General features: G+C 53.2%; 2 protein-coding genes across 2 annotated transcripts in view; one reads left to right on the top strand and one right to left on the bottom strand.

Moving 5' to 3' along the window:
• The window catches only part of TSPEAR (thrombospondin type laminin G domain and EAR repeats), a 184,354-nt gene extending 157,436 nt beyond the window's left edge, over window positions 1–26,918 (bottom strand). Inside the window, exon 1 of the mRNA XM_061167454.1 lies at window positions 26,388–26,918. Within this exon, the coding sequence (XP_061023437.1) occupies window positions 26,388–26,472 (85 nt within the window). The 5' untranslated portion in view covers window positions 26,473–26,918. The remainder of the gene's footprint in view (window positions 1–26,387) is intronic.
• LOC133073824 (keratin-associated protein 10-8-like) lies at window positions 11,972–18,855 on the top strand. Its single transcript, XM_061167823.1, has 3 exons — window positions 11,972–12,462; window positions 18,012–18,359; window positions 18,624–18,855. Exons 1-3 carry the CDS (start codon window positions 11,972–11,974, stop codon window positions 18,853–18,855), a joined length of 1,071 nt encoding a protein of 356 aa, XP_061023806.1.
• Window positions 26,919–27,919: the final 1,001 nt, after the last annotated feature.

The following is a 27,919-nucleotide window of genomic DNA, read 5'->3' as shown; positions in this document are numbered from 1 at the left end:
TGATGTCTGCAGATTGCTTCCCTGCGCGGCCTTTATACCCAGGCCGTGGGCGTCTGGACAACACAGACGCGACTGTTGTCTTCCTTGTTTTGCCTCTTCCGGGCTATCTCCCAGGACATAGTTTTCTGTTGTAGATTTTTTAGTTGCTCGTTTGGCTTTTACTTCCCTTCATGACTAATTGCCCCTCAAGCTCTTGTTCACTTGGCAACCTGCCTGAGTGCCTTACTGGCTCTGTCTGGATTCTGCTTCATTCCTTAAAATTTTACCCGACCCACTTTTGTACGAATCTCCAGATGGCCCTCCCTGTGTGACACTGGTCCTCAAACAGCCACGGAAACCACCCTCCTCCCATGTCAGCTCCACCGTGGAGCAAGGAGAGCAGAGTCCATCTGTCTGACCCCCGAGTGTCCAGCGTGTCAAGCTGAAGGTGGGGCACCAGAGGACATAGGAAGGATGGGGACTCCTCACCCACAGGGTCCAGAGGACAAAGCACTGAGTCTTGGAAAACTTCTGGTGGGTGGTGACCTTGGTCCTTCCTCTTGAGATAGCCTCATAGTTAGAGAAGCAAGTGACAAAGCCAGAAGAGGCCAGGGGTCGGCACTGGAAGCACCTAGTGTCTGAGCAGGAGGAGCATCAGAAAGGACCCCCAGTAAATCTTCAGAAGAAGGAGGGGCTCTCTACGCTCAGTTCAGGACCACTGGAGGCTATGGAGAAGCTGCTGCAGGATTAAGAGGAGACCTCTGCTGGCGTCCCACTGAGACCCCACAGCCTGCACCTATGGAACAGGGGCCCCTCCCTCACCCTGAAGGGGGACCTGCTCCAGATCCATCCTGACAGCCTGGCCAACCCATGACAAGACTTCCAGGGAAGACAGTTTGGAAATGAAGTGTCACCAAAATGGAGAGCTTGGGAAGCACTTTGGAGTTTCCGCAAATACACCCTGACAAAGTATAAAACCAAACCCCCATAAACAAGCTTGAGGCGACCAGTTAGTAAGTGACTGTTCACTAGACAAAAAAGTGAATCATCAGGAAAAGATAAGAGAATGTAGGCTCTCTGAATGTTCATAATTTCTAGTCTATAATCAAAAATCACTAGACATAAAAGATATAGGAAAGGGCTTCCCTGGGGGCTGGGTGGTAAAGAATCCACCTTCCAATGCAGGAGACATGGGTTCCATCCCTGATCCAGGAAGATCCCACATGCTGCGGAGCAACTAAACACGTGTGTCACAACTATTAAGCCTGTGCTCTAGGGCCCAGGAGCCACAACGATTGAGCACACGTGCCACAACTACTGAAACCCTCACAGCAATGAAGACCCAGCACAGCCAAAAGTAAATAAATAAGTAAAAATTTTAAGAAAGATTTAGGAAAATATAATTCATAATTAAAGGAAAAAAACACAGTGATGCAGCATGAGATGGTCCAGATATTGGTCTAGCAGGTAATGACTTAGAGCAGCTGTATGTTTAAAGAATCAAAGGAAGATATGTTCAAAGAATCAAAGGAAAAGATTATATCCCTGAGTTAGTAGATAGAAAATCTTAGTTGAGGAATGGCAATTTTTAATAGATAAGAAATCTCAGCTGAGGGAGGGGGGATTCTAGAACTGAGGAGCACAATAGCTGAAATAAAATATCCATTGGGTGGGCCTTACAGCAGGCTGGAGGTGGAAGAAGAAAGAGTGAATGTGAAGATCTATGAATAAAAATTATCCAATCTGAAGGAGAAAGAAGAATTAAGAAAAATGAGAACTGTGAATCAATATCAAACAGTCTAAAATATATGTAAGTTCAATCTCAGAAGCTGATTTGAAACAATTTACAGATCCAGGAATCTTAGAAAACCCAAAAGCAGTATAAATATAAATAAAACCAGATCTGGGCACTTAATCATTAGAGATGAAAACCAAATAAAAAGAAGTATCTTCAAAGCAATGAGTGAAAAAACACTCTACGTACAAGAAAAAGAACACAGCTGACTTTTCATCAAACACAGTGAAAGACAGAAGACAGTAGGCTGACATCAGTAAAATGATAAAAGACCAAAACTGCCAATCAAGAATTCTAGATCTAGCGAAGAAAAAAAGAAAAAGAAATCCTCAAAGCTGAGGGTGAAGTAAAACAACTTCAGAAAAACAAAAGCAAGAGGATTCCTCACCAGCAGACTTGCATTAGAAGAAATACTGAGGTGGAATATTCCTTGAAGTGGAATACAAATGGGCTCAGGTAGACACTGGCTGTACTGGAATAAGTAACACAGGAGAGGTAGAAAGCAGGTGAGTACAGAAGGTTAGCTTTTCACTCTTCTAGAGCCTGACTTGTAAGACAACTGACAATTTCAAATGTATTGATACTATTCAGTTAACAAGGTCATACGTGGACATATGGTCACATGGGGCTGCCCTGAATTTTCTTTAGCTATAGTTTTGACTTGTGGTCAGAACACAAGGAGGAGTGTGTGGAGGGCTGAAATCATGGGCTACAGGGGCTTGTCTAGGGGCCACAAGGTCATTTGCTGTGTGGTCTCAGGTCAGCTCAGTCCCCTAGTTTTGCAAGTTCTGACCATGCTTTAGCCCCTGAGACCACAGTGGTCTTCAGCCTCAGAGTGACTTCATTACTGGGGTGTCTGACTCTTCATAGGACTTCCCGGGGCGGCCCCTCTGTGTCCCTCTTTCCCTGTGTGCCTCGGAGGAGGGGGCAGCACTGCCCTGAGAGATGGCCACACCAATAAACAGCACCCACCGCAGAATAACGTGCTAAGGCCGACGTGTAGACAGAACACAGGGTGGGAGTGGGGCAGGAGGAGCTCGTAATCCACACTCCAGCAGCTGCCCCCTGCCTGGAGGAGGACCCCAGTCTCCCACACTGGCTCCAACCTGCCTCACAGGGCCTGGCTGACCAGACCCTTGGGTGGGGAGAGGAATCGAAGGTGGTTCAGCCCCCTCTCCACCCCAGTCCTCCTGGGACCTACCTAGGGCTGCCTGACCTGGTTGGGCAACCCTGAGTTGGAAGCTCATGGGGGGGGGGGGGTCACACCCTTAAGCCTTGATCTTCAGGGCCAAACAAGATGAATATTTTCATCTGCCTGCCCCTCGCTCTTGTCTGTGTCAACTAATTCCGGCCTGTGGGCTATGTCACCAGTGAACCCCTAAGTCCCAGCTCTGTTAGACGCCAAGTAAGGACCACAGATTCCACAGTGAGACCAAGCAGCTTCAGAGCTGCTCCATTCGCAGGGGTGGAACCTGCATGCATTACAGGACCTTCCAGGTCTTCCTGACTGGACATCTGTATTGTCGGCCCCTTGAATGGTGGCAGGGTTGATAACTGATCAGTTATGAGACACTCCATGTAAAATAAAGACACTCAGACTTGGCACAAAGCTGGAGCCCTGTTGCTATAATTATGGCAAAAATGTGGCCACAGCCCTCAATGAGGAGCCTGACCCCGAGGGAGAAACTTCTGGATGACAAATCAAATGGGGCACTGGTGTAGTGAGTGTGACTGTGCTTGTGTGGACAGATGACAGGGTGGTTAAACTGGAGAGGACCTTGAAAATCATGAGGGGACCCAGTCCTGGCCTGACGGTCCTTCCCCATCCAACCCAAGCTCTGATTCCAGAAATCCCAGGGCCACTGGGTCACTGTCAGCCTCCAGCTCAGGGAGCTTCCTGAACTGAGTCACTGCTGCCAGAAGCTCCAGGAAGAGACCCTCAGGGGGAGGAGGAGGAAAAACAGCAGGCGGCCATGAGGAAGACACCCAGGGCCTCATTGCCAGGACGCCATGGCCTGGGTATAAAGGACACCCTGGGGAGGGAGCCTCCAGACCAGCCCCATCCTCTGCCCCGATCCCTCCCAGCCCCAAACCACCATGTGTGACACCAGCTGCCCTGTGAGCTGCCAGCCGGCCTGCTGTGTGCCCAGCTCCTGCCAGGACATTTGCTGTGTGCCCAGCTCGTGCCAGCCGGCCTGCCCTGCTGTCTGCTGCCCCACTTTGGGCTGCGGGAGCCCCTGCAGTGCCCGCCGTGTGGCTCTGCTGTGCCAACCTGCTGGCAGGTGCCCATCCCCATGCTGCCCAGTGGCCTCCTACTGCGAGCCCAGCCCCTGCCAGGTGTCCTGCTGTGTGCCCGTGAGCTGCCAGCCAGCAGTGTGGGTCCCTGTGAGCTGCAGGCCCGTGTGTGTCCTCGTGAGCTGCCAGCCCACCGTGTGTGTGGCCCCCGCCTGCCAGCCCTCCCGCCCTGCCCTCATCTGCAGGCCCCTCCCCTGTGGAACCCCTCCCTGCTACTGACAGACCGTCCAGAAAAGCGATGCTCTGCTATTGATCTCGAAAGGCCTCTCCTTGTCTAATTAACAGGATTCTGTCCACGCATCTCAATGCTGAATTGGTGACAGACCTACATCCCATAGAGGCGGGACATCCACCTTACTTTTCTTATCCATGAAAGCTTAGCGATCTATAAAAAATAAATCTCTGAGCCTCAATGCTGGCTTTTTTGTGATTTTCCCCTAAGCCCTGTCTGCTTGCCATTTGCTGTCCTGGACAAGCCGAGGCCAGCATGGAACTCCTGTCCTGGGATGGGGGCTCTTCTGAGAAAGCCATGCTCCTGGGACATCAAGGTTGGGAGCACTCTGTGGGGAGGGGCAGCCCAGGCTGCTGAATCCAAAGGGCTGTTCTCCCAGCGTCTCCATTGAGAAGCTTGATCCTGGGCTCTTTAAGGAAAGAGTAATGGGGCGGCGGTAGGCAGAGCCTAACTTGCAGCTGCCTGCAATTTCCCAGAGGGCTTTCCAGGAATAAGGTTCACTGCAAGCTTCATTGAAGGCTGGACCAAAAGCCAGGGTGGCAGAGGAGCAGAAGTAAGCTCAAGAAAAGAGTTTCCTACAAGTCAGAGCCACCCTGAACAGAAGCCACCTGGCTACTGTCCTGGCTTCCAGCACTGAAAGGCTGGAAGGCAGCAGGCGGAAGCGGGCACCAGCCGTGTGTCCGTCAGCAGGGAAAGTGTTAGTTGCTCAGTCGTGGCCGACGCTTTGCAACCCTACGGACTGCAGCCCACCAGCCTCCTCTGTCCATGGGATTCTCCAGGCAAGAATACTGGAGTGAGCTTCCATGCCCTCTTCCAGGGAATCTTCCTGACCCAGACTGAACCTGAGTCTCCTGCATCACAGGCAGATTCTTTACCATCTGAGCCACCAGGTCAGCAGGGGAGCTGGTCATGAAGCCTGACTCGGTAACAGAAGAAAATCAGTACAACAGCAGGGATGAATCTCAAAAATACCACCCTGGTGGAGGGAGCCCGGCACAAGGGCACCTGCGGTGTGACTCCGTTCAGGTGAAGCCCTGAGATGAGCTGAACTAATGTGTGACTTGAAAATACACGAAGAGTGGCTGCTTCTGAAGGCTGGGGTTAAGTTGACTGGGTGGAGCGGGAGGGAGGTTCTGGGTCAAGACCACTGAACACTACTTAATGCTCCACCTCCTAGCACGTTCGAGTGGTGTGTACTGCTGTTGCTAACCTAGAAATCCTTCAGAAAGTAAGACACATGGACGAGGGTTTCCTGGGCAGGTACCTGAGGAAGCAAAGCACAGGGTCCGTGGTGGACTCTCACAGTGGACGTGTGGACACTCTCTGTTTAAGCCTTTCAACTTCCCGTATGTTTGAAATTCTTCACACAATGAAAATAAAGAATTGAAAATATAGTTAAAATGAAAGAATTAAAATATTCGTGAAAAGAACAGGAGCCACATATGGGGTTCCTGCTCTGGATGGGGAATTAAACCGAGAGCTTCCATGCCACAGCCAAGTGAACTGGGGTGCGGCCCGAGGAAACCAGGTCCCGACCCCCAGGTGGAGTAACAGTGGAGTCCAGGTCAGCCGGATGTCCAGAGTGCGGGTGGCTGTGACAAAGCCAGTCTTCCAGTTCAAGGTGGGGGCTCAGCCCACCCACCATCCCAAGACCCACGGTGGGGCCCCAGGGAATCAGCTTACAGACAAGTGAGGGACTCGACACCTGAGACGGAGGCAGAGGAGAGCGTGCTGACCACAAGGTGGGGCAGCAGAGGTGGGGACCAGCCTGGCCGGGAGCCCCATGGCACTCTGCCCCCTGCAGGCAGGACTGGGGGAAGGAGGGTGGGACGTGGCCACGTGGACCCAGGGAGAATGCCCAGCGGTCGCACATCCACCCAGGATGTGTGTATCTCCAGCAGCAATATTGACACCTCATGGGAGGAGTGGGGGTGAGGCTACCAGGCAGCTGCTGGCAACCTCAGCACAGAGCTCTCTTGTTCCTGCATCTGGGTTCCCATCTCCTACTCCAAAATGAAGTCCACCGCCTGACAGACCCCCACCCCGATCCCAGGTGTCACTTCCCCAGGTAGACGAGAGTCCTCTAATACAGCACAGTGTGACACACACAGTGGAAAGGAGCCTGGACCACTAAGGACCACCCCACCCTCACCTCAGCAAACGAGGAAAAGTTGTGGCATGAAAAAGAAGACCAGACCAGGAGGCAGAAAATATAAGAAGGAGGAGAGACATTTTAAAAAATCCCTAAATGTAACTCAAAGACATTCGAGAAGATGCTACAACCAGAAAACAAGGATAAGAAGCTTTGAAAAGGAAAAAAATTAGAAAACTTACCAAAATGGTCCAGATTTTTAAAATAGCTTCTGTAGTTAGAAGTGGGATGGGGAATCCAGAGACCTGTTACTTTGTCTTCCTTCCTTCCCCTCCCCCCGTAGCCCATCCCTCATCCCCCTCTTTGTATTCTTCTTCCCCTCCTCTCTCTTTCTCTCTCTGACACATGTCCTCTCCTCTGAAGTGTCTCCCCAGGACTTGGTGTTAAAACCTTGCCAATTTGAGTCCCCCTGTCTCTCTCTACAAGCTTTAAGGAATCATGGAGTTGGCATGAACATCATCATTGGGTATCAAGGTGGAGAACTGACAGCAAAAAATGACCTTCACCTGTATGACTCCAATGTCTTAAATTGTTAACACAGTATGATGAACTCAATTCAGTTCAGTTCAGTCGCTCAGTTGTGTCCAACTCTTTGCGGCCCCATGGACTGCAGCACACTAGGCCTCCCTGTCCATCACCAACTCCCGGAGTTTCCTCAAACTCATGTCCATTGAGTCGGTGATGCCATCCAACCATCTCATCCTTTGTTGTCCCCTTCTCCTCCTGCCTTCAATCTTTCCCAACATCAGGGTCTTTTCAAATGAGTCAGCTCTTCGCATCAGGTGACCAAAATATTGGAGCTTCAGCTTCAACATCAGTTCTTCCGATGAACATTCAGGACTGATTTCCTTTAGGATGGACTGGTTGGATCTCCTTGCAGTCCAAGGGACTCTCAAGAGTCTTCTCCAACACCACAGTTCAAAAGCATCAATTCTTTGGTGCTCAGCTTTCTTTATGGTCCAAATCTCACATCCATACATGACTACTGGAAAAACCATAGCCTTGACTAGACAGACCTTTGTTGGCAAAGTAATGTCTCTGCTTTTTAATATGCTATCTAGGATGGTCATAACTTTTCTTCCAAGGAGTAGGTGTCTTTTAATTTCATGGCTGCAGTCACCATCTGCAGTGATTTTGGAGCCCCAAAAAATAAAGTCAGCCACTGTTTCCATTGTTTCTCCATCTGTTTGCCATGAAGTGATGGGACCAGATGCCATGATCTTTGTTTTCTGAATGTTGAGCTTTAAGCCAATTTTTTCAGTCTTCTCTTTCACTTTCGTCTAGAGGCCCTTTAGTTCTTCTTCACTGTCTGCCATAAGGGTGGTGTCATCTGCATATCTGAGGTTATTGATATTTCTCCCAGCAATCTTGATTCCAGCTTGTACTTCCTCCAGCCCAGCGTTTCTCATGATGTATTCTGCATATAAGTTAAATAAGCATGGTGACAATATACAGCCTTGATGTACTCCTTTTCCTATTTGGAACCAGTCTATTGTTCCATGTCCAGTTCTAACTGTTGCTTCCTGACCTGCATACAGGTTTCTCAACAGGCAGGTCAGGTGGTCTGGTATTCCCATCTCTTTCAGAATTTTCCACAGTTTGTTGTGATCCACACAGTCAAAGGCTTTGGCATAGTCAATAAAGCAGAAATAGATGTTTTTCTGGAACTCTGAGTTTTTTTGATGATCCAGTGGATGTTGGCAATTTGATCTCTGGTTCCTCTGCCTTTTCTAAATCCAGCTTGAACATCTGGAAGTTCATGATTCACATATTGTTGAAGCCTGGCTTGGAGAATTTTGAGCATTACTTTACTAGCGTGTGAGATGAGTGCAATTGTGCGGTAGTTTGAGCATTCTTTGGCATTGCCTTTCTTAGGGATTGGAATGAAAACTGACCTTACCCAGTCCTGTGGCCACTGCTGAGTTTTCCAAATTTGCTGGCATATTGAGTGTAGCACTTTCACAGCATCATCTTTTAGGATTTGAAATAGCTCAGCTGGAATTCCATCATCTCCACTAGCTTTGTTCATAGTGATGCTGCCCAAGGCCCACTTGACTTCACATTCCAGGATGTCTGGCTCTAGGTGAGTGATGACACCATCATGATTATCTGGGTCATGAAGATCTTTTTTGTACAGTTCTTCTGTGCACTCTTGCCACCTCTTCTTAATATCTTCTGCTTCTGTTAGGTCCATACCATTTTTGTCCTTTATTGAGCCCATCGTTGCATGAAATGTTCCCATGGTATCTCTAATTTTCTTGAAGAGATCTCTAGTCTTTCCCATTCTATTGTTTTCCTCTATTTCTTTTCACTGATCACTGAGGAAGGCTTTCTTATCTCTCCTTGCTATTCTCTGGAACTCGCATTCAAATAGGTATATCTTTCCTTTTTTCCTTTACTATTTGCTTCTCTTCTTTTCACAGCTTTTTGTAAGGACTCCTCAGACAGCCATTTTGCTTTTTTGCATTTCTTTTTCTTGGGGATGGTCTTACTCCCTATCTCCTGTACGATGTCATGAACCTCCATCCATAGTTCATGAGGCACTCTGTCTATCAAATCTAGTCCCTTAAATCTACTTCTCACTTCCACTGTATAATCATTAGGGATTTGATTTAGGTCATACCTGAATGGTCTAGTGGTTTTCCCTACTTTCTTCAATTTAAGTCTGAATTTGGGAATAAGGAGTTCATGGTCTGAGACACAGTCAGCTCCTAGTCTTGTTTTTGCTGACTGTATAGAGCCTCTCCATCTTTGGCTGCAAAGAACTAGTCATGACTTATGGCTGTCTTCCTCTATAATAAACTTATTATTTTCAAGAATTCTTAAGTCCCCATCAACACACTAAGAATTGAAAAACTGACACATAATACTTACCAAGGACCTATTCATCCATATTATACCAACCATAAAAATGCACAAGAGAAGGACACTATGTATTAATAAAAGATTTAATTCATCAAGATGATATCCTTATATCCTTAAATATATATATGCACCACACAACAGAGACCCAAAAATATATGAAGCAAACGTTGGCAGAATTGAAGTGAGAACCAGACAGTTCTGTGATAATAGTTGAAGCCTTGGATACCCCATGTTCAATAATGGACAAAACATCTAGGCAGATCAATAAGGAAACAGAGGACTTGAACAACACTGCAAATCAACTAGCCAAAACAAGCACACAGAACACACCACCCATCAACAACACATTAAATGCTCTCCAGGACAAGCCATATGTTAGGACACAAAACAAGCCTCACTGAATTAAAAAAAAAAAAAAAACGAAACTGAAATCATACAAAGGGTCTTTTCCAATCACAATGGAATGAAATTAGACATCAATAACTGTCTAGAGCCTCTCCATCTTTGGCTGCAAAGAACTAGCCATGACTTACAGCTGTCTTCCTCTATAATCAACTTATTATTTTCAAGAAAGAAACTAGAAAACTCACAATATGTGGAAATTAAACAACAGATAATTTTTTTAATGGGGGTCAAAGACAAAAGTTGGGAAATTAGAAAATACTAATAATGAATTAAAATGAAAACACAATGTATCAAACCTATGGGATGCAGTGAAGGCTGTGCAGAGGGGAAGCTGAGCCTCTAAATGGTCCAGTGGTTGAAAATCTGCCTTCCAATACAGCGTATGTGGGTTTGATTCATGGTCAGGAAACTAAGTGAGCCACAACTACTGAGCCTGCACACCTCAACTAGAAAGAAACCTGTAGGCTTCAAAGAAGACCCCACATGCCACAACTAAGACCCAATGCAGCCAAATATTAAATAAATATTTTAAAAAGAATGATCACAAATCAATAAACTAACTTTATACCTTGAGGAGCTAGAAAAGAGAAAACGAAATCTAAAGATAGAAGGAAGGAAATACTGAAATTAGAGTGAAAATAAATGGCATAACAGACAGAAAAACAGCAGAGAATTAACAAAATCAAGTTTGACTCCTTGGAAAGATATACAGATAGACTAGCAAAGAAAAAAGAGAAAAGGTACAATAACTAAACTCAGAATTGAAAGTAGGGATATTACCATGAACTGCAGAGAAATAAAAAGCATTATAAAAGAATACCAAGGGAAATTTTGTATGCCAACAAATTATAACCTAGATGAAATAGAAAATTTTCCATAAATATGCAAATTAACAAAACTGACTAAAAAAGAAACAGAAAATCTCAACAGACCTATAACAAAATATTGGATCATTAATCAATAATCTCACAGGGAAAAAAGGCCCAGGACCAGATGGCTTCATTGGTGAATTCTACCAGCGTATAATAAACTAACGCCAAACCTTCTCAGGCTTTTCCAAAAGCCAGACGAGAGAACACTTCCTAACTCATTCTGTGATGCCAGCATTTCCCAGAAGTAAGGAAAATTACCCACCAATATATTTCATGAACATAGATCCAAAAATGCTCAACAAAACACTAGGAAACTGACTCCAATAGCATACCAAAATGATTATATACCATGACCAAGTGCCATTTATACCAGGAATGCAAGGTTGCCTCAACATTTTTTTTAAAAACTAAGCAATGTAATATACCACATTAACAGAATGAAGGAAAAAAAGATACAAGTTCTCAGACTACCCTGGTTGTACAGTGAATAAGAACCTACCTGCCAATGCAGGGGTCACAGGTTCAATCCCTGGTTCAGGAAGATTCCATGTGCCACAGCTACTGAGCCCTTGCTCTAGAGCCCATGATTTAGAGCCCACGCTCTAGAGCCCACGAGCCACAACTAACAATGAGGTCCATGCTCCTAGAGCCTGTGCTCCACAATAAGAGAAAGTCTTCCCACAGAAACAAAGAGCCACTGCAACCAAAAATTTAAAAATAAATAAAATAAATAATCTTTAGAAGACATGATCTCAATTGATGCAGAAAAGGATTTTGACAAAAGCCAACACAATTTCATAATTTTAAAAAATACTCAGGAAATTAGGAATAGAAGAGAAATTCTTCAACATCATAAAAGGGGTATGTGAGAAATCCACAGCTAACATGACACTCAACACACCCTTTGTTGGTGTATGAATTGAGGAGAAAATAACATGCCAATGAAGAGAGTATTTAAAAAGAACAAAGCATGCTAGTGATTCAACTGAGTGTTGAGAAGTAAGGGGATAATAGCGAGAAGCCCCAGAAAGATGCTTGGTGGTGGGGCTGTGAGAAGCTGCTGGCCATCTAGAGTCCACCCACAGGATGGACTCCAGCATACTGGACACCACCCCTGGGGCTGGACCTCTGTTGCATGGATCTCCCGGGCTCCAGCTCCTCAGGAGTTTACTGAGTTGAGTGACCTGTCATGGGATTATGACGAGCGTCCTCTGGACCTGCTCCGACAACAAGGAAGCAGATGCTGCTGGGCCCCCGTGATGCAACAACACACACCCCAGAGCTGTATATAAGCTCCACCATCTAAGAACATCACACAGCCTCACCCATCCACTCCCTCACACACTCACACCTCTTCCAGCCCCACCGCCTCCATCATGGCCGCCTCCGCCCTGTCCGTCTGCTCCAGTGACCTGAGCTACAACTGTCCAGAGAGCTACTGCGAGCCCCGCTGCTGTGCCCCCAGCTGCTGCGCCCCGGCCCCCCGCCTGACCCTCCTCTGCGCCCCAGTGAGCTGCGAGTCCAGCCCCTGCTGCCAGCCAGCCTGCAGCAGCTCCTGCCCGGCCTTGGGCTGCAAGCAGTCCAGCTGCCAGTCCTCCTGCTGCACCTCCTCCCCCTGCCCGCAGGCCTGCTGCGAGCCCGTCTGCTGCAGGCCCGTCTGCTGCGAGCCCGTCTGCTGCAGGCCCGTCTGCTGCGAGCCCGTCTGCTGCAGGCCCGTCTGCTGCACTCCTGTCTGCCTCAGGCCCGTGTGCTGTGAGGCCTCCCCCTGCTCAGCCCCCTCATCCTGCTGCAGACCCTCCTCCTCCGTGTCCCTCCTCTGCCGCCCCGTGTGCCGCCCTGCCTGCTGTGTCCCCACCTCGGCCCCGGAGCCCTGCTGCTGACCAGGCACATCCCCCCAGGGCCAGCCAGGCACCATAGGGCAACCCCCCACCACCAGCCTCATGCCGCCTTCAGGGTTTCTCCAGGAGCTCTGAGCTACATGGACACCCCTTCGTTCTCTCTGCCCAGGAGTGGGGTCCGCTCAAACCCCAGATGACCGTGCCCGTACCCACTGCCCACTCCTTCTGGGACCCAGTGCTCAGGCCTGGGGACCAGGTTTCACAATCCAGGCCCCAGTGGTCTCACCTCGGAAGCTGCTTGAAAACATAATAAACCTGACTGCATTTAATGGTGTTTTACTTCTTCCAGTCATTTCTGGTAGCATTGCCAGCCAGTCTCCACAGAGGCCAGGGCACGTGCACTGCCCGGGTCCTCGCTGCCCTTCTGTCCCCAGCCACACAGGCCTCCTGGGGGCCGCGCCCCAGGCAGGCCTAGCACCCAGGTCCTGTCCTAGGAGCCAGCTGGGCCAGCAGGTCCTCAGCAGCGGCCAGTCGCAGGCACAGGAACTTCACTGCCCTGGGCATCTCCTGGCCCCCTGCAGTGGGGTGCTGGCAGGACACAGGATTCAGACCACTAGGTGGAGAGGACAAGGCCTCTGCCTGCAGTGGGAGGACTCGGAGCCTGGGCAAGCGGCCCCTCTCAGTCCCTTGAGCTTTCCTGCCCCACCTTCCTTCATCAGCACCTACAACCCCTCTGTCCATAGTCCTTGCTCCAGCCACATGCCCTGAGGTCTTTTCTAACATAAACAATGAGTGAGAGTCAGCCCCCATACCTCCCAGCTCACCACACCCCCAGAGCTTCCACACAGTTCTCCAGTCCCTTCTCCACCTTGACACCCTCCCCTCTACACTCCCACCCCCGTGTTGCTGACCCTATTCCTGGCCTGGTCACCAAAGGCCCCTTGGCAAAGGTCAGTGTCCCCTCGACCTTGTCCTGTGGACCTAACCCTGCAGAATTTAGCCCTCGACTTGGGGACAGGTCCCTCTGCTCCTCCTCACCCTTCAGTCTTCCAGGGCCTTCACCCTGACCTCTGTCCACCTCCTCACTCCTGCATCTGGACCTTCTGATGCATCTCAGGGCCTCTCCTGGGCTCCAAGCCACTCATGGCACCTCCAGACATGAGCCCACCACAGGACCTGTGGAAGTCCTGCGTGGACCACCCAAAGCTGAATTAGCACTTTCCCCAACTAGCCTCCACTCACACTCCATCCCCAGGGTGTGGGTCCCCTGCTGGGCCAGCTGGACTCCGCCCCCACCCCCATCCCACTGTCCTGGGCCTGAGCCTGAGGCTCTCTGTGTTTGGGGTCTGTCCCTGCCTCTCACAGGCACCATTTCCCCTGCTCAGGCTGACGCTGCCGTGTGTTTGCTAAACGGCTCTGAACAGAGGACAGGGCCAGGGTCCCAGCTTCAGGGCCCCTGTGGCTGCCAACAGCCCGTCCTCAGCATAAGAGGCTGTGCTTGGAGGACTCCCAGTGATGCACATTCTTCTACAGAATTTATTCTGGGAAGAAACTGTCATTGTCCAGTAAAACATGTCAATTTTGGAGAAAGAAGAAAAGTTTACAGGTTTGGGGGAAACTCTGCCTTCCAGGGTCCCTCAAGATATCAGCTCAAAACCCCAAATGCTAAAAATAAATCAAACTTTCAAAACTTTTTTGAATTGTTAAGAATCAATAAAAATTGCTTTAATTTATAAAACAGACTTCCCTGGCAGTCTAGTTGATAGGGATAGAATGAAGGGACAAAATAGGTGATTAAATAGTAAATCCCACTAGGGGATTGTAAGTAAAAAATATGAGAGACCCCTGTAAGTTAATGATTACTCGAGAAAGTAGGTTTCAGTTCAGTTCAGTTCAGTTGCTCAGTCGTGTCTGACTCTTTGCGACCCCATGAATCGCCGCACGCCAGGCCTCCCTCTCCATCACCAACTCCCGGAGTCTACTCAAACTCATGTCCATCGAGTCGGTGATGCCATCCAACCATCTCATCCTCTGTCGCCCCCTCCTCTTCCTGCCCCTAATCCCTCCAAGCATCAGGGTCTTTTCCAATAAGTCAACTCTTCGCATGAGGTGGCCAAAGTACTGGAGTTTCAGCTTCAGCATCAGTCCTTCCAATGAACACCCAGGACTGATCTCCTTTAGGATGGACTGGTTGGATCTCTTTGTAGTCCAAGGGACTCTCAAGAGTCTTCTCCAACACCACAGTTCAAAAGCATCAATTCTTCGGCACTCAGCTTTCTTCACAGTCCAACTCTCACTTCCATACGTGACCACTGGAAAAACCATAGCCTTGACTAGACGGACCTTTGTTGGCAAAGTAATGTCTCTGCTTTTTAATATGCTGTCTAGGTTGGTCATAACTTTCCTTCCAAGGAGTAAGTGTCTTTTAATTTCATGGCTGCAATCACCATCTTCAGTGATTTTGGAGCCCAAAAAAATAAAGTCTGACACTGTTTCCACTTTCTCCCCATCTATTTCCCATGAAGTGATACTTAACCATAAAACCAAATAGGCTTGCTTAGCAACAAAACTATGCAACAGAAGTACAAGACATGTCCCAAACCAACAAACCAATGGTGACATGAGACCCACATCCTGCCCAATGAGCTCAATCAGTTGTTCCACATGCTGAGTCACTTCAGTTGTGTCCAATTCTTTGTGACCCTATAGACCATAGCCCACCAGTTTTCTCTGTCCATGGGATTTCTCTAGGCAAGAATATTGGAGTGGGTTGCCATTTCCTCCTTCAGGAGATCTTCCAAACCCAGGGATCAAAACCATGAGCACCATCAGTTAGTAACCCCCAAAGCTTGTTCTTTGGCCTTTAAGACACACTCTTTGCACAATATCCCCAAAACAATAAAACAATAGTAGAAAATAGGGCCTGCAACCTGCCCAATGGTGTCACCAAGTCAATGATCCCCAAACAGCTCTGTGCACACAGAAAATAATCACTTATGGGAAGGTGACTTTTCAAACTGAAAGACACTCATTGTACTGAGACCTGAAAATTTTCTGAATTGTTATGACAGTCCTGGCCTGACCATCTAGGGAGGGACAGGTAAATTCCCCTGCCCCACCCAGGGAGGAACTAATGATGGAAACATGGCGTCTCCTAAGAAAGACAGAGAAGTTCTCCTCTCCTCCCCACTTTTCCGTTGATTAGAAAACTGTGTCTGCTAAGTTATCAGGGCATGGCATTTCTCACCTATCCACTTGTAAGCCTCACAGTGTCCTATTCTAGTAAGTGAAAGTGAGAGTGTTAGTCGCTCAGTCGTGTCTAACTCTTTGTGACCCCACGGACTGTAGCCACCAGGCTGCTCTGTCCATGGGATTAAGAATACTGGGTTGCCGTTCGCTTCTCCAGAGGATCTTCCTGACCCAGGGATGAAACCCAGGTCTCCTGCATAGCAGGTGGATTCTTTACCATCTGAGCCACCAGGGAAGCCTATTCTAATAAACCACTTCTTATCTACCACTTTGCTCTCACTGAATGCTTCTCTGCCCTGACACATAAAGGACTATGATGCCGGAGCACTTCAGAGGCCCCCTGAAATGACACCAATTGGTTTCACAGTGACTAAGGCCTCATGCTTCCAAAGCAGGAGGCTTGGGTTCAATCCCTGGTTGGGGAACTAAGATCTTATATGCTGCAGGGGGCAGCCAAAAAGCAAAAATAAGTAAGTAAATAATTATTTTAAAGGCCAGAGCGCGGGCAGCAGAGTTTCAGGCAGCAGAGGAGAGCTGACGCTCAGCTGCCTGGGCAGGGCTGAGCCTTCACCTGCGCCCTGGGTGCTCCTGAAGCGTGTGCGGGAAGATGGAGAGAAGGTGAATGGAGGCGGGAAGAGAGGAGAGCAGACCCCTAGAGCTCCCTTTCTGACCCAGAGCCTCCCAGCAACCGCAGCCCGGAAGCTTTTTCTGGATCAGCCCACACCTGTGCACATGACCTTGGGAGGAAAAAGAACTTTGCAGACTGACTGCAACTTGCTGATTAAGGCTCTTGACCAGGAGGAGGGGACGCGAAGACAGGCTGAGGCTGAAGGGAAGTGGCCACAAGCCCAGGATGCCGGGAGGCACAGAAGCTGGAGGAGGCAGGAAGGGCCCTCCCCTCTGGCCATAGGATGCCCTGATCTCAGCTCATTATAACTCTTCTCAGACTTCCGGCCTCAAAACTGTGAGAGAATACAGTTCTGTTGTCTGGATATTTCACATGATCCAGTGTTGACCATTTTGTCACAGCAGCCACAGGAAACCGGTGCAAACGTACATGATAAACAGATTCATAATTTCTAAGTGTTGTGGCTTAAGATGTCATTGAGATGATATAAAAACAATTAATAATGAAATAAACCTTCCTGTCCAGCCAACCACTCCCCGTACACACCATCGAGGGTCAGCCTGCCTTTCTGACCAGCCCCAGACTCCTCGGCCGGGCCTCCCTACCCCCAGCTCCCACCCCTTCATGGTAGCTGTCACATCCCAGCTGCATGCGGACCTCGCTAACCCCTGCCACCTGTGCCACCTGTCTCTCCTCTCCCCAACCCTTCACTCGCAGAGCCGCCCTGACCGCTGAACCTGGCAGGGTCAGGCTCAAACAGCTTTTGGTGACTCTTCCCTCGACCACCGAGTATCCCACCAGGGTGTCCCAGGAACCCACAGACAGAGGTTCAGGCTCAGCTCCCAGGAAAGATGCAGCGGGGGCGGGGTGGGGCAGAGTCTGAGGGGACGTCTGCAAGGAGGCAGGAGGAGAGGCAGAAGGAGCCCCAGCAATCTGTCCAGCGGAAGGAGGGGTGATCCATCCTTGGGAGCCTGAGCAGGTGCCCAGCTTTGTGAGGAGGGGGCAGCCACTCCCAGCCCCACCTGGCTGAGCCTCTGCTGGGCCACCTGCTGTGGCCCGAGCCTCAGGGATGCCTAGATCCTAGCAGGTGGAAACGAGACACGCTGAGCATGGGGACCACTGCCCATAAACATGAGCCCACCCCTGGAGACGCAAAGTCTGTTGGTCTCGGCCACGCCCTTCCTGCAAGCCTTGCCCAAAACAGGGCAGCTGGACACAACCAGCCGGAACCCACCCAGGTAACCCCTCTCCCTCCATCTGCAGGGGCTTGTGACAAACAAAAGAAAAGGGGCCACAAGCCCCAGTAAAGAGCCTCTTTCAGGGCCCAGAATGCAAGTTCCATTCCCTAATCCCCTGGCGCCCAGAATGAGTGCCCAGCAGCCAAGAGCCCCCACTGCCCACGCTGGGTCCACCCTGGCCTTGTACTCCCACACCCACTCAGCACGTGGTCAGGAGCAGCATGGCCCGACACACAGGCAGGACATTTATGAGCTGGGCCTCCATCTCCTGGGAAAACAACGCAGCCCTAATGAGGGTTCCCTGGAGCCAGATCCAAACACCAACCAGGAAAGGAGCGCGTTGTGACCCTCTGTTGGGACAACACACACACACAGAAGAGGGGTATAAAACCGGCAGCCTGAGCACCTCACATACACACTCACACACTCACTCACACACACTCACATTCTCACCCTCCTCCAGCCCCACCGCCTTCACCATGGCCACCTCCGCCTTGTCCGTCTGCTCCAGCGACCTGAGCTATGACTGTCCAGAGAGCTACTGCGAGCCCCCCTGCTGTGCCCCCAGCTGCTGCGCCCCGGCCCCCCGCCTGACCCTCCTCTGTGCCCCAGTGAGCTGCGAGTCCAGCCCCTGCTGCCAGCCCTCCTGCTGCACCTCCTCCCCCTGTCAGCAAGACTGCTGTGAGCCCGTCTGCTGCAGGCCGGTCTGCTGTGAGCCCGTCTGCTGCAGGCCTGTCTGCTGCAGGCCCATCTGCTGTGAGGCCTCCCCCTACTCAGCCCCCTCGTCCTGCTGCAGACCCTCCTCCTCCGTGTCCCTCCTCTGCCGCCCCGTGTGCCGCCCCGCCTGCTGCGAGCCCCCCTGCTGTGCCCCCAGCTGCTGCGCCCCGGCCCCCCGCCTGACCCTCCTCTGCGCCCCAGTGAGCTGCGAGTCCAGCCCCTGCTGCCAGCCAGCCTGCAGCAGCTCCTGCCCAGCCTTGGACTGCCAGCAGTCTAGCTGCCAGTCCTCCTGCTGCACCTCCTCCCCCTGCCCGCAGGCCTGCTGTGAGCCCGTCTGCTGTGAGCCCGTCTGCTGCAGGCCCGTGTGCTGTGAGGCCTCCCCCTGCTCAGCCCCATCCCCCTGCTGCAGACCCTCCTCCTCCGTGTCCCTGCTCTGCCGCCCCGTGTGCCGCCCCGCCTGCTGCGTGCCCACCTCCTCCTGCCAGCCCAGCTGCCGCCGCCCAGCCTCCTCCGTGTCCCTGCTCTGCCAGCCCGTGTGCTCCCGCCCAGCCTGCTGCATCCCCACCTCAGCCCTGGAGCCCTGCTGCTGAGCTGGCATGTCCTCTCAGGGCCACCCAGGTGCTATGGGCCACTCCGTCCCCCTCTGTTGCCAGCCTCTGGCCCCCTTCAGGATCTGACCCAGACCTACATGAACATGCACTGACCTGAAACCCTAATAAGCAGGGCTTAGCCCACCTGCAGCCTCTGGGCCAGGCCCAGATGAACCCAAGACAGCCCCATGTTACTGAGGGTCCACAGGCTTCTCCCGACAGCCATGGACACTGCTGTTCCCCCCAGCCTTTGGGGGCCTTTCTCTTCCTTGTCTCTGCCCCTCCTGTGCTGTGTACCGTCCTCCCACAAGGGTCCTGAGCTGAGTGAATAAACTCGCCATCCTCGCCTCCGCTTGTCCTCTCTCCCAGATAGCCGTATGTGTCACTGTCTCCAGCCTCCCGGCTGACATAAGTAACCCCATCCTCAGCAGCCGTGTCTTTGGAGCATTTCCAAGGGGGTTGAGCTCTAAGGCCCACTGCGGTGGTCCCCCCGGCCCTCGACTCCTGCGTCTGACTCTCCAGGCAGCTCTGGAGGCCTGTGCTATGTGACCGAGACTGTGGTGGCAACCACTGGCCAGTGGGCCCCTTGGCAGGAGGGCCCCCTTGGCCCCATCTGGCTCTCCCTGGTCAGCCTGAGACTCACAGGGGTGGGGCCTCCTGGGACACAGCTGAAGTGGGGCATTCCTGCTGACCCCCAGCTCATCTGCCCTCAAACTTGGCGTTTTATTCAGTCTTCAAATGCCCCAGCCTGCCTTGTCTGTGCCGCAGACCACTGACCCGCCCCCTCCCCAGCCCCTGGTTCAGGCTGGGTGTGGCAGGGCTCAAGGGAGGAAGCCAGAGGGCCAGTGACTTCCAGGGCCCACACTAGGTCCTGAGGCCCAGGCTTGCTGCCTGAGGTCTACCCCTGGGGGCGCTCTGGAGTGCCCCTTATGTTTGCCAGAGCTGACCCTCGCTGCTAACCTGCCTTCCCCTACCTCACCCCTTCCCCAGTGCCACCTCCTAGCTCTTGACATGACCCTCCTAGTGACATGACACTGCTCCCCTCAGGAGGCCATGAAATCCCAAAGGAGGGGGGGGTCAGAGAGACCACCTGACCTCTGATGGGCTCCCCTGGAGACCCTGGTCCAGACTCCCAGAGCTGGGATGGCTTTTCCAGTGCCACTGTCCCCCCCAAAATGGATCTTCTGGGAACCTGTCAGTGGGAGTAGGGCCCTCTTGCAACTAGAATTGGGTAGTGGAAATGGGTGCAGACAGACTCACCCTATGCCCTCTACCTACACTCTGCGGCTGCAGGGTCCTGATCCTGCCTCCCCTACCCCCTGCCCCACAGGACCCTGCCCATGTCTCTTGGGACCCTCTTATGGAGAAGGTGTGAGACATCAACTTCCCCAGCTGTTGTGGCGATAGAAAATCTCCTGGAGCTCTCCCAACCTGGGCCTCCCTATGCCTTCACCAGCTTCCCTCTGGCCAGCTTCACCAACCACCCAGGGACCAGGGAACTGGGGGCTCCAGCTTCCTGTATGCCTCAACTCCTCTGGCCAGCTACTGAAACCCACAGGCCCCTTCTCAAAAACACATATTTAAATGCACTTAATGTAATCTTCCGGGCTTCCCAGGTTGCCTAGATGGTAAAGAATCTGCCAGCAATGCAGGAGACCAGTGTTCAATCCCTGGGTTGGGAAGATCCCCTGGAAAAGGGAATGGCAACCCACTCCAGTATTCTTGCCTGGAGAATTCCATGGACAGAGGAGCCTGGCGGGCTACAGTCCATGGGATCACACAGAGTCAGACACGATTGAGTGACTAACATTAATGTAATCTTCCAGATTGCAAGAAGAGACCATGATCACTACCAATTATCAAAAAAAATTTTTTTTTTCTACTGACTAGTAAGATGTGGGATTTCCCTGGTGGCTCAGTGGTAAAGACTCCACCTCCCAATGCAGGAGACGTGGGTTCCATCCCTGGATTGGGAAGATCCTCTGAAGAAGGAAATGACAACCTGCTCCAGTATTCTTGCCTGGGAAATCCCAAGCTCAAAGAGCCTGGCGAGGCTACGGTCCATGGGGTCACAAAAGAGTTGGACACGACTTAGGTACTAAACAACAACAAAACTAAGATGTGGGCTTTCTCACTAAGACATGAAGAAGAGGGAGCGGCAAGCCTCATTTGGATAGGGGGCAGAAACTTCATGCATATTTGGACGGAGCACAGGGATGCTGGCACCTCAATTGGCGCCTCAGCTGGAGACAGTCCCAGGTGTTGCCAACACCGGGCACATCCGTCACTGGGAGCTGTTGCTTCTGGGTTAATTATGAAGGAGAAGGTGCAGCCAGTTTCACCCACGTTCACGGCAGCTGAATTCCAACCCCCAACTCTGGATGGAGCCACCTGCCTAAGGGACAGAGCACCTGTGTACAGCGGCAGCAGCCAGTCACCACTGACCTTTCCCTGGGGCACCCCAAGTTCAGTGTGCGACACCCCAGACACACGACACGAGGAGCGCGTTGTCCCAGGGAGGGTCATTGCCCAGCCCAGGGGTTCCCAGAGTCGGGTCCCCAGGAGCCTGCACCTGAGTCTGGATACCGCTAACAGTGAGCCCCAGCCAGGCCCCACCGTCCAGCCCACCTGTGCTGGGTGGTGGCCTGGAAGGGTATCGCGTCTCCCTTGGTTCCGTGCACTGCCAGGCCACTGCAGAAACCCGGGAACTGTGTGGAGCCAAAACCACAACCAAACTTCACCTCCAGGCGGCTGTGCTCTGGGTTCTTCCCAGCAGCGCGGAGGTGCGCACACACTCACACACTAATACCCACACGTATTCACACACTTACGCACACTCACATACAGGTGTGCACCCCGCCTTCCCCTCGACACAGGATGACGCCCTTGGTTGACTCACGCCCCGCGGTCCAGGCAGGCCTGCAGAGGCGACGCCGAGGCCGGCACAGTGGCCCCCACCCCGCCCCGCAGGGCCCAAAGGTGGGCAGCTCTGGCCTTTGGGGTCGCCTCCCCTCCCCCTTCCATTACCCGAGGCCGGTGTGGAGGGGCTCACTGGGCTGCAAACCCATCGCGGTGTCACTGTCGAGGGAGTGGCGGGGGCATTCTCCTTTCCCTCGCCCTCCTCCCAGCAGCGAGTAAGTATCCCTGACTTTGCCAGAGATGCTCATTAGATTGGATTTGCCGGAGACCCCCACAAATTCCCTTAAGCGCAGTGCCCCGACCTGGGGGCGGGATGAAAAGTGAGCAGCTAACACAGGGGTCCCCTACCCTGTGCCCCAGGCGCTCCCAGGACCAAGACCCGCTGCTGGAAGGACCGGCTTTCAGGCTTTGTGAGCAGAGCTGGGGGTAGGAGCACGTGGGCATGGCTGAGAGGTGAGAGGAGGGTGAGGTGCTCTGGAGCCCCCAGCCCCCACCCAGAGTGCTCCGGCTGAGCCACGTTCCGCCCCTGCCCACTTCACGTGGAAATGCAGGGCTGGGACACAGAGGGCCCCTGCACTCCCCAGACTCTCAGGACACGGAGAGAAGTGGGCACCCTCCCACCCAAACCAACACCCACACAGAGGTCCCCTCTAAGCCTGGAGCTCAGGATCAACCCAGGAGCACAGGGCAGGGGGGAGGGGGAAATGAGGCAGGTGGGGAGGGCAGGGTTCCAGCTGGAAACAAAGCCCAGACCCCAAAACTCGGAATGGTGACTTCTTAGATTTTGTCCTGGAAAAAGGCCTCCTGGAAATCCATTATTTACTCTTAAAAGTCAAAACCGTAGAAGCAGCGTATGGTGTATGTTGTTGCTATGTTGTTACTTAGTGGCTCAGCCGTGTCCTACTCTTTGTGACCTCATGGACTGTAGCCCACCAGGCTCTTGTCTATGGGATTTTTCAGGCAAGAATACTGGAATGGGTTGCCATGCCCTCCTCCAGGGGACCCAACCTGTGTCTCCTGTGTCTCCTGCATTGCAAGCAGATTCTTTACCCACTTAGCCATCAGGTGAGACTCTTTGTGTATGAGGTTCCATTGCAAAAATGAATAAACTTTGTTTCCTAATTTCTGTGCAATGTCCTAGCTTAATGGTTGAGAATGTTTTAAAAGGAAATGGGTGTCAGGCTGACAGTCTGTCCCCACCTGCAAGCCACCTCCCAGCCCTGCAAAACTGTCAAGCAGGTGAGGTGGACCTCTCAGCCTGGGTCCTCTCACAACTGTGCTAGGCAGCCTCCCCTCCCTGTGGCACATGCAGAGTGGTCCCACGTGCGGGCTCCTGGGGTCACCTGGGCTGTGGGGCTCAGAAGGCTGCTCTTGAACCAGGCGCTGGCCTGGGGCTGGGGCTATTCCCAAGCAGCCTGGTGGTCACAGTACCAGAGGGTGGGGTGGGGTGGGGTAGGGTGGGGGCCAAACCCACGTGGACAGAGGTTCCCTGACCTGAAGCAAGCCGCAGCTCCCAGACTGCCAACTGCTCAGACGGCCTTGCCACGTGAGCCCAGCAGGGGGTGTTGTACCCACACTGACTCCCAGGAACCCGCCTGCGGGCCTCACCAGGCGCGTGGATTCCCCAGCTCACTTCCTGCAGCGTTTTCATTAAAGGAGCCCAAAAGACAGGGTGGGAGAGTTCCTGGGAGCTGCCAGAGGCGGGGCAGAGAGGGCTTCCTGCTACCCCCAGATGCCCTTCACTGAGCTGCCTGCCTGCCTGCTGGCCTGCAGGTTCCACACCCTAGCTAGCTTCTATAATGCAAACCTGTGCCCCACCTCTCCTGGGCACTGCCTTTAGCCCCAGGTATGTGCCCCACCCCAGATCCCAGGTCTGATCCCACCCACAGCCTGCCTTGGGGTCCCCCACGTCCGCTGACAGCTGTGTCCATGTGCCGGGCAGGGCTGCGGTGTGCTGGTGTGCCAGCTCGCAGCCTGGGGCACAACACCTCCCTGGCAGGGGTGTCGAGCAAGTGAAGGAGGGAGGGGGTACTGCAGGTGCCAGATCCATCAGGTACCCACACCTCAGCACAGCCCTGAGTCCTAAGCGAGGAGCCGCCTCTGACTACTCCTGGGATTACAGGGGATGCTGTTCCGACATCCCACAGCAAGTCCAGCCCCTGGACAACTCCGACTCCACCCCCTTCTCTCTGCCCTGCCCCCTACACCCACCAGTGACCCAGCCTTGGGGTCCAGCTGTCCCCATTATGGCTCCCACTGAACCCCTCCACCTTTCCGGTCCGCGTGGAGATGACACCGGGTGAAGATGGGCTGAGTTAGGGGTGGACAGCAGGCTCTTTGGCCACAGCTGCCTTGACCGAAAGCACTGGTCTAGAATTCAGGCCACCAAGCTGTCCCCGCAGGACACACCCAGCCACTTTGCTGGCACTACACGCATTATATCCCCCAGAATTGTGGACTCGGTGTGGGAGCTAGTAGAGTCTTACAGTCATGGTTCACCCTCTGTCCAAGGGCAGCTGGCCCCACTGGGGGAACCAGGGGAGGGGTCTAAGCATCAAAAAACCCAGGCTGACTCTGGGGTCAGGGAAGCCCCGAATCCTGCCTGACCCATTCATCCCAGGGGAGCTCACCCCACACACCCCATGTGTGCCCAGAGCCCCGGCAGACCCGCCTCATCCTCCCAGCCTGAGGCCTCTCCAGCAGCTGCAGCCGGTCTCCCAGCCTGCCCCTACTCCCTGCCCTCCGCAGCCTTGGTCATGCTGACCACCTGCCAAGGTCTTCTCTCCATCTTGGCTGAGGCTCTATGACACTTCACTTGTCCTCAGATGCCCCTGTGCAGCAGGACCAGCCCCAGGCCCCTGCCCTTATCAGAAGGTCTGCCCACCAGACTCTGGGCAGAGATGTGACCTCAATTTCCCCATTGGCAAATCTGGCCACCCCACCTCCTGTAAGAGGCTGCTCTTTCTGGGTCACAGGCTCGGATGGGGTGAAGGGGCAGAGGACTTCAAAACCCAGGGTCACAGGGTTGCATGCAGTCAAGGCCCCAGCACTTCCCAGGCACAGACCCAGGAACAAAGGCCAAGGGAAAGTGAAACCCAAACCCCACACAAACCCTGCAGTGTAAACTCCTGTGCTTTTCAAAACCAAACTCGATCAAAGTGAAGATTTGAGTCCTGACTGGCCATTATCAACTGTCCTGGGAGCGTTCCAAATTTAGCTCAATATTATTTACTTGACTTTTATCTTTCCTCCCTGGTTCGAGGTATTTATAACTGGGTCATCTTTTAACTATCTGCAACATGCCTTCAGGGGAGAGGGGGCGGGCTTTATAAATAACCTTTATTATTACTATGCAGGTTGATTCTGTTCCCAGCGCTGAAGGGAACATGAAGACACATGTCTGTGACTCACCCACCAGGGAGACACCAAGTGCTCAGGACAACGGGCTCGGGTGCTTCACCCCGGCACCCTAGACCTGCATGCAGGTCTGTCCTCCATGCTCTAAGCCAGGGATTGAGGGTTGCAGGTGGGCTTGACCTGTGTGTGGTTTGCAGATCACACGTCCTGAGTTTTCGACTGTGGCAGGTGCAGGGGTCTGGGGGCTCGGAGGCCAGGGCTTCAGTCCTTCCCGACACCCCCACTCCAGGGCTGCTCCTCTTCACCTGCACAATCTGGCTGTTCCCTGGAGGAATGGGGGGGCTGAGGACCTTTATGGACCCCCCCATGTGGGTCAGCATTCCAAACACTGGGATACTGTGGGGGTAGGGGGACATGATGGGCCATGGTCCCATCACTGGGAGCCAAGCTCCATTAGAGCAAAGCGCCACAACGTGCAGGGACCAGAGAGGGTTCCAGGAGCCCAGGACCAGATACTTGAAGGTAAACCCAGAGCCTCACACAAGCCATCCCAGTGCCATCCTGCCCTCGACAACAGCCGGCCAAACCACCACCCTCCATAGCTCTCCCGCAGCCACCATCACTCACTCCCCTTCCTGAAGCCCGGCCTCTGGCTCCCAGGTCTCGTTCTCCCTGTTACTCTGACGTTCAGTGTTAGGTTTTGATCTATAAAGTCTCTCGGTAGAAACTCCAGAAAGTCATGATGAGGTCATGGTCACTGACAGGTCAAGGCGCCCTTTCTAAGGAGGAGGGGGCGGAATCTCCCCTCCAACTCCGCTCTCTGCTTGGGGTTGGGGTGGGGGTCGGCGTGCTAGGGGCTGTCATCACTCATTCTGCATCTCAAGGGACTGCGGCCACCAAGACTGCACAGAGCTGAGAGTGCAGCCTTGGGTTCTCTGTCCAGGGCAGGTGATGGACCTGCCAGCTTCCAGGCCTCATTCCTCCAGCAGGTGTAAGGCCTTCTCGGGAGGCCCAGCAGGTAGGTACCTGTGAAGGGCCTCGGGTGGGGGCGGCAAGGTCTTTGAAAGGAGTCCCCACACTGCTGGCATTGCTATTGTGAGCGCAGGGCTTGCTGCTTTCTTTAATCTCTGCCTCCTCCTGTCCCAGTGCTGCAGTTCCCACAGCCAGCTCCGCACGGTGACCTGAGCTCAGCCTGCCCGCTCCCCTCCAGACCCCCGGCCCGCCCCACCCCCACCCGCACCCCCTCCCCCACTCACCAGTGCAGGGCTCCCATTGCCGGGCGCCGCGGCCCGGGGTCGCCAGGGGCAGGAGCACGACACACAGAGTCAGCAGGGCAGACATGAGGGGCCCGGGTCCCAAGCTCCATCCAGCGGCTCCGCACACGCCCGCGTCGGGGAGGCAGCCGCCGGCTCCTTGCGCACGTGGCTCGGCCCTGGCGGCGACCTCGGCCGGCAGTCACTGTGGCGGCCGCATCCCTGGGGCCGGCGCAGGTGCTGCTGGCACGTCGGGCTGCAGACAGCTCTATCTCATTTCCACCCCGGGCGGGGGTCCTGCCCTGCCGATAGCATCTCGGTGGGCCTGCAATTAGTCATTGGCAAAGCGCATTTTTCCCAAAGGAAAGACAGAAATAGATCATCCGGGAGGGCTGAGAGCGAACCAGAAAACTCCCAGGACCTGTGTCTCCCGGTGCGGACTCCGAGCCCAGGACTGAGGTCGGCCGCCGCTGGGAGGAGGCAGCAGCCGGGCGGGCGGTCCCTGGGCCCGCAGTGGCCGTCCAGGAGGCTGGCTCCCGCGAGGGCTTTTATCTGGTGCCCAGCCTTCCGAGGGTGTGTGGGTTTGTCAACTGCTGGGTTTCAGGAATTTCCCTCCGGAGGGAAGTCAGTCATTCAAGGGAACAGCTAATGAGGAGACAGGAGCGTCCCGGGGGAGGGGCAAGGTGGTGGTTCCTCTCCTCCTGGTCTCTGGGCTCTGACCTCCCCAAGCCACAGTCTACCCGCGAACCTGCTCCAGGCAGGACAGTTACTAAGCGTGATTATACTTTCTGAAATCCCTCTGGGAGTGTGCAAGGACAGACTGGGGAGGGGAGAGAGTTCCCAGGCCCCCAAAGGCACCCCTTCCTTGTTTAGGAGGCAGCGATCTGGTTGTGAACCCCAAGCTCTCCCTGGGAAGCCCCAGCTCCGAGGTGTGGGCGGCTGCCAGTCTGACACAGAAGGTACTTGTGGGGGTGAACAGAGCCTGGGGTCAGGGCTTGTGGGGAGGGACAGGAGGGACAGAGAGAGAGAGAGAGAGAGAGAGAGATGGGCACAGAGAGAGAAATGGGGTCAGAGAGAGGGAGGGAAAGAGAGAGAGGAGGAGGGAGATGGAGAAAGAATATGCTAAAGGCATGGTAAGTCGCTTCAGTCATGTCCGACTCTTTGCGACCCCATGGACGACAGCCTGCCAGGCTCCTCTGTCCATGGGATTCTCCAGGCAAGAATACTGGAGTGTGTTGCCAAGTCCTCCTCCAGGGGATCTTCCCAGCCCAGGGATCGAACCCACGTCTCTTATGTCTCCTGCATTGGCAGGCGGGCTCTTTACCACTAATGTCACCTGGGAAGCCCATGCCAAAGGCGCTTCCCACAAAATAGCCCCTGTGACTCCAGAGATTGTCCCTCTGTCTGTTTCTCCATCTGTCTGTCCACGTACAGGGGGTTTACATCCTAATCACAGGAATTCCTGTCGCCTGAGGAAATCCCACAAGCCCCCCTTACACCTGCCCTGTCACAGGACTGGGAGCCCAGAACCCAGA

Source organism: Dama dama, chromosome 19 (assembly GCF_033118175.1).
Source record: "Dama dama isolate Ldn47 chromosome 19, ASM3311817v1, whole genome shotgun sequence".
Taxonomy (NCBI): Eukaryota; Metazoa; Chordata; class Mammalia; order Artiodactyla; family Cervidae; genus Dama; species Dama dama.
This window is presented reverse-complemented; position numbering and strand designations above follow the sequence as displayed.

Excerpts from the sequence above, each read along its gene's own strand:
- LOC133073824 (XM_061167823.1), top strand. The coding sequence starts at position 11,972 with ATGGCCGCCTCCGCCCTGTCCGTCTGCTCCAGTGACCTGAGCTACAAC. Across the intron at positions 12,463-18,011 it reads GTCCCCACCTCGGCCCCGGA|CCCCACCGCCTTCACCATGG; the intron begins GCCCTGCTGCTG and ends ACCCTCCTCCAG. Across the intron at positions 18,360-18,623 it reads TGCAGACCCTCCTCCTCCGT|GCCCGTGTGCTGTGAGGCCT; the intron begins GTCCCTCCTCTG and ends CGTCTGCTGCAG.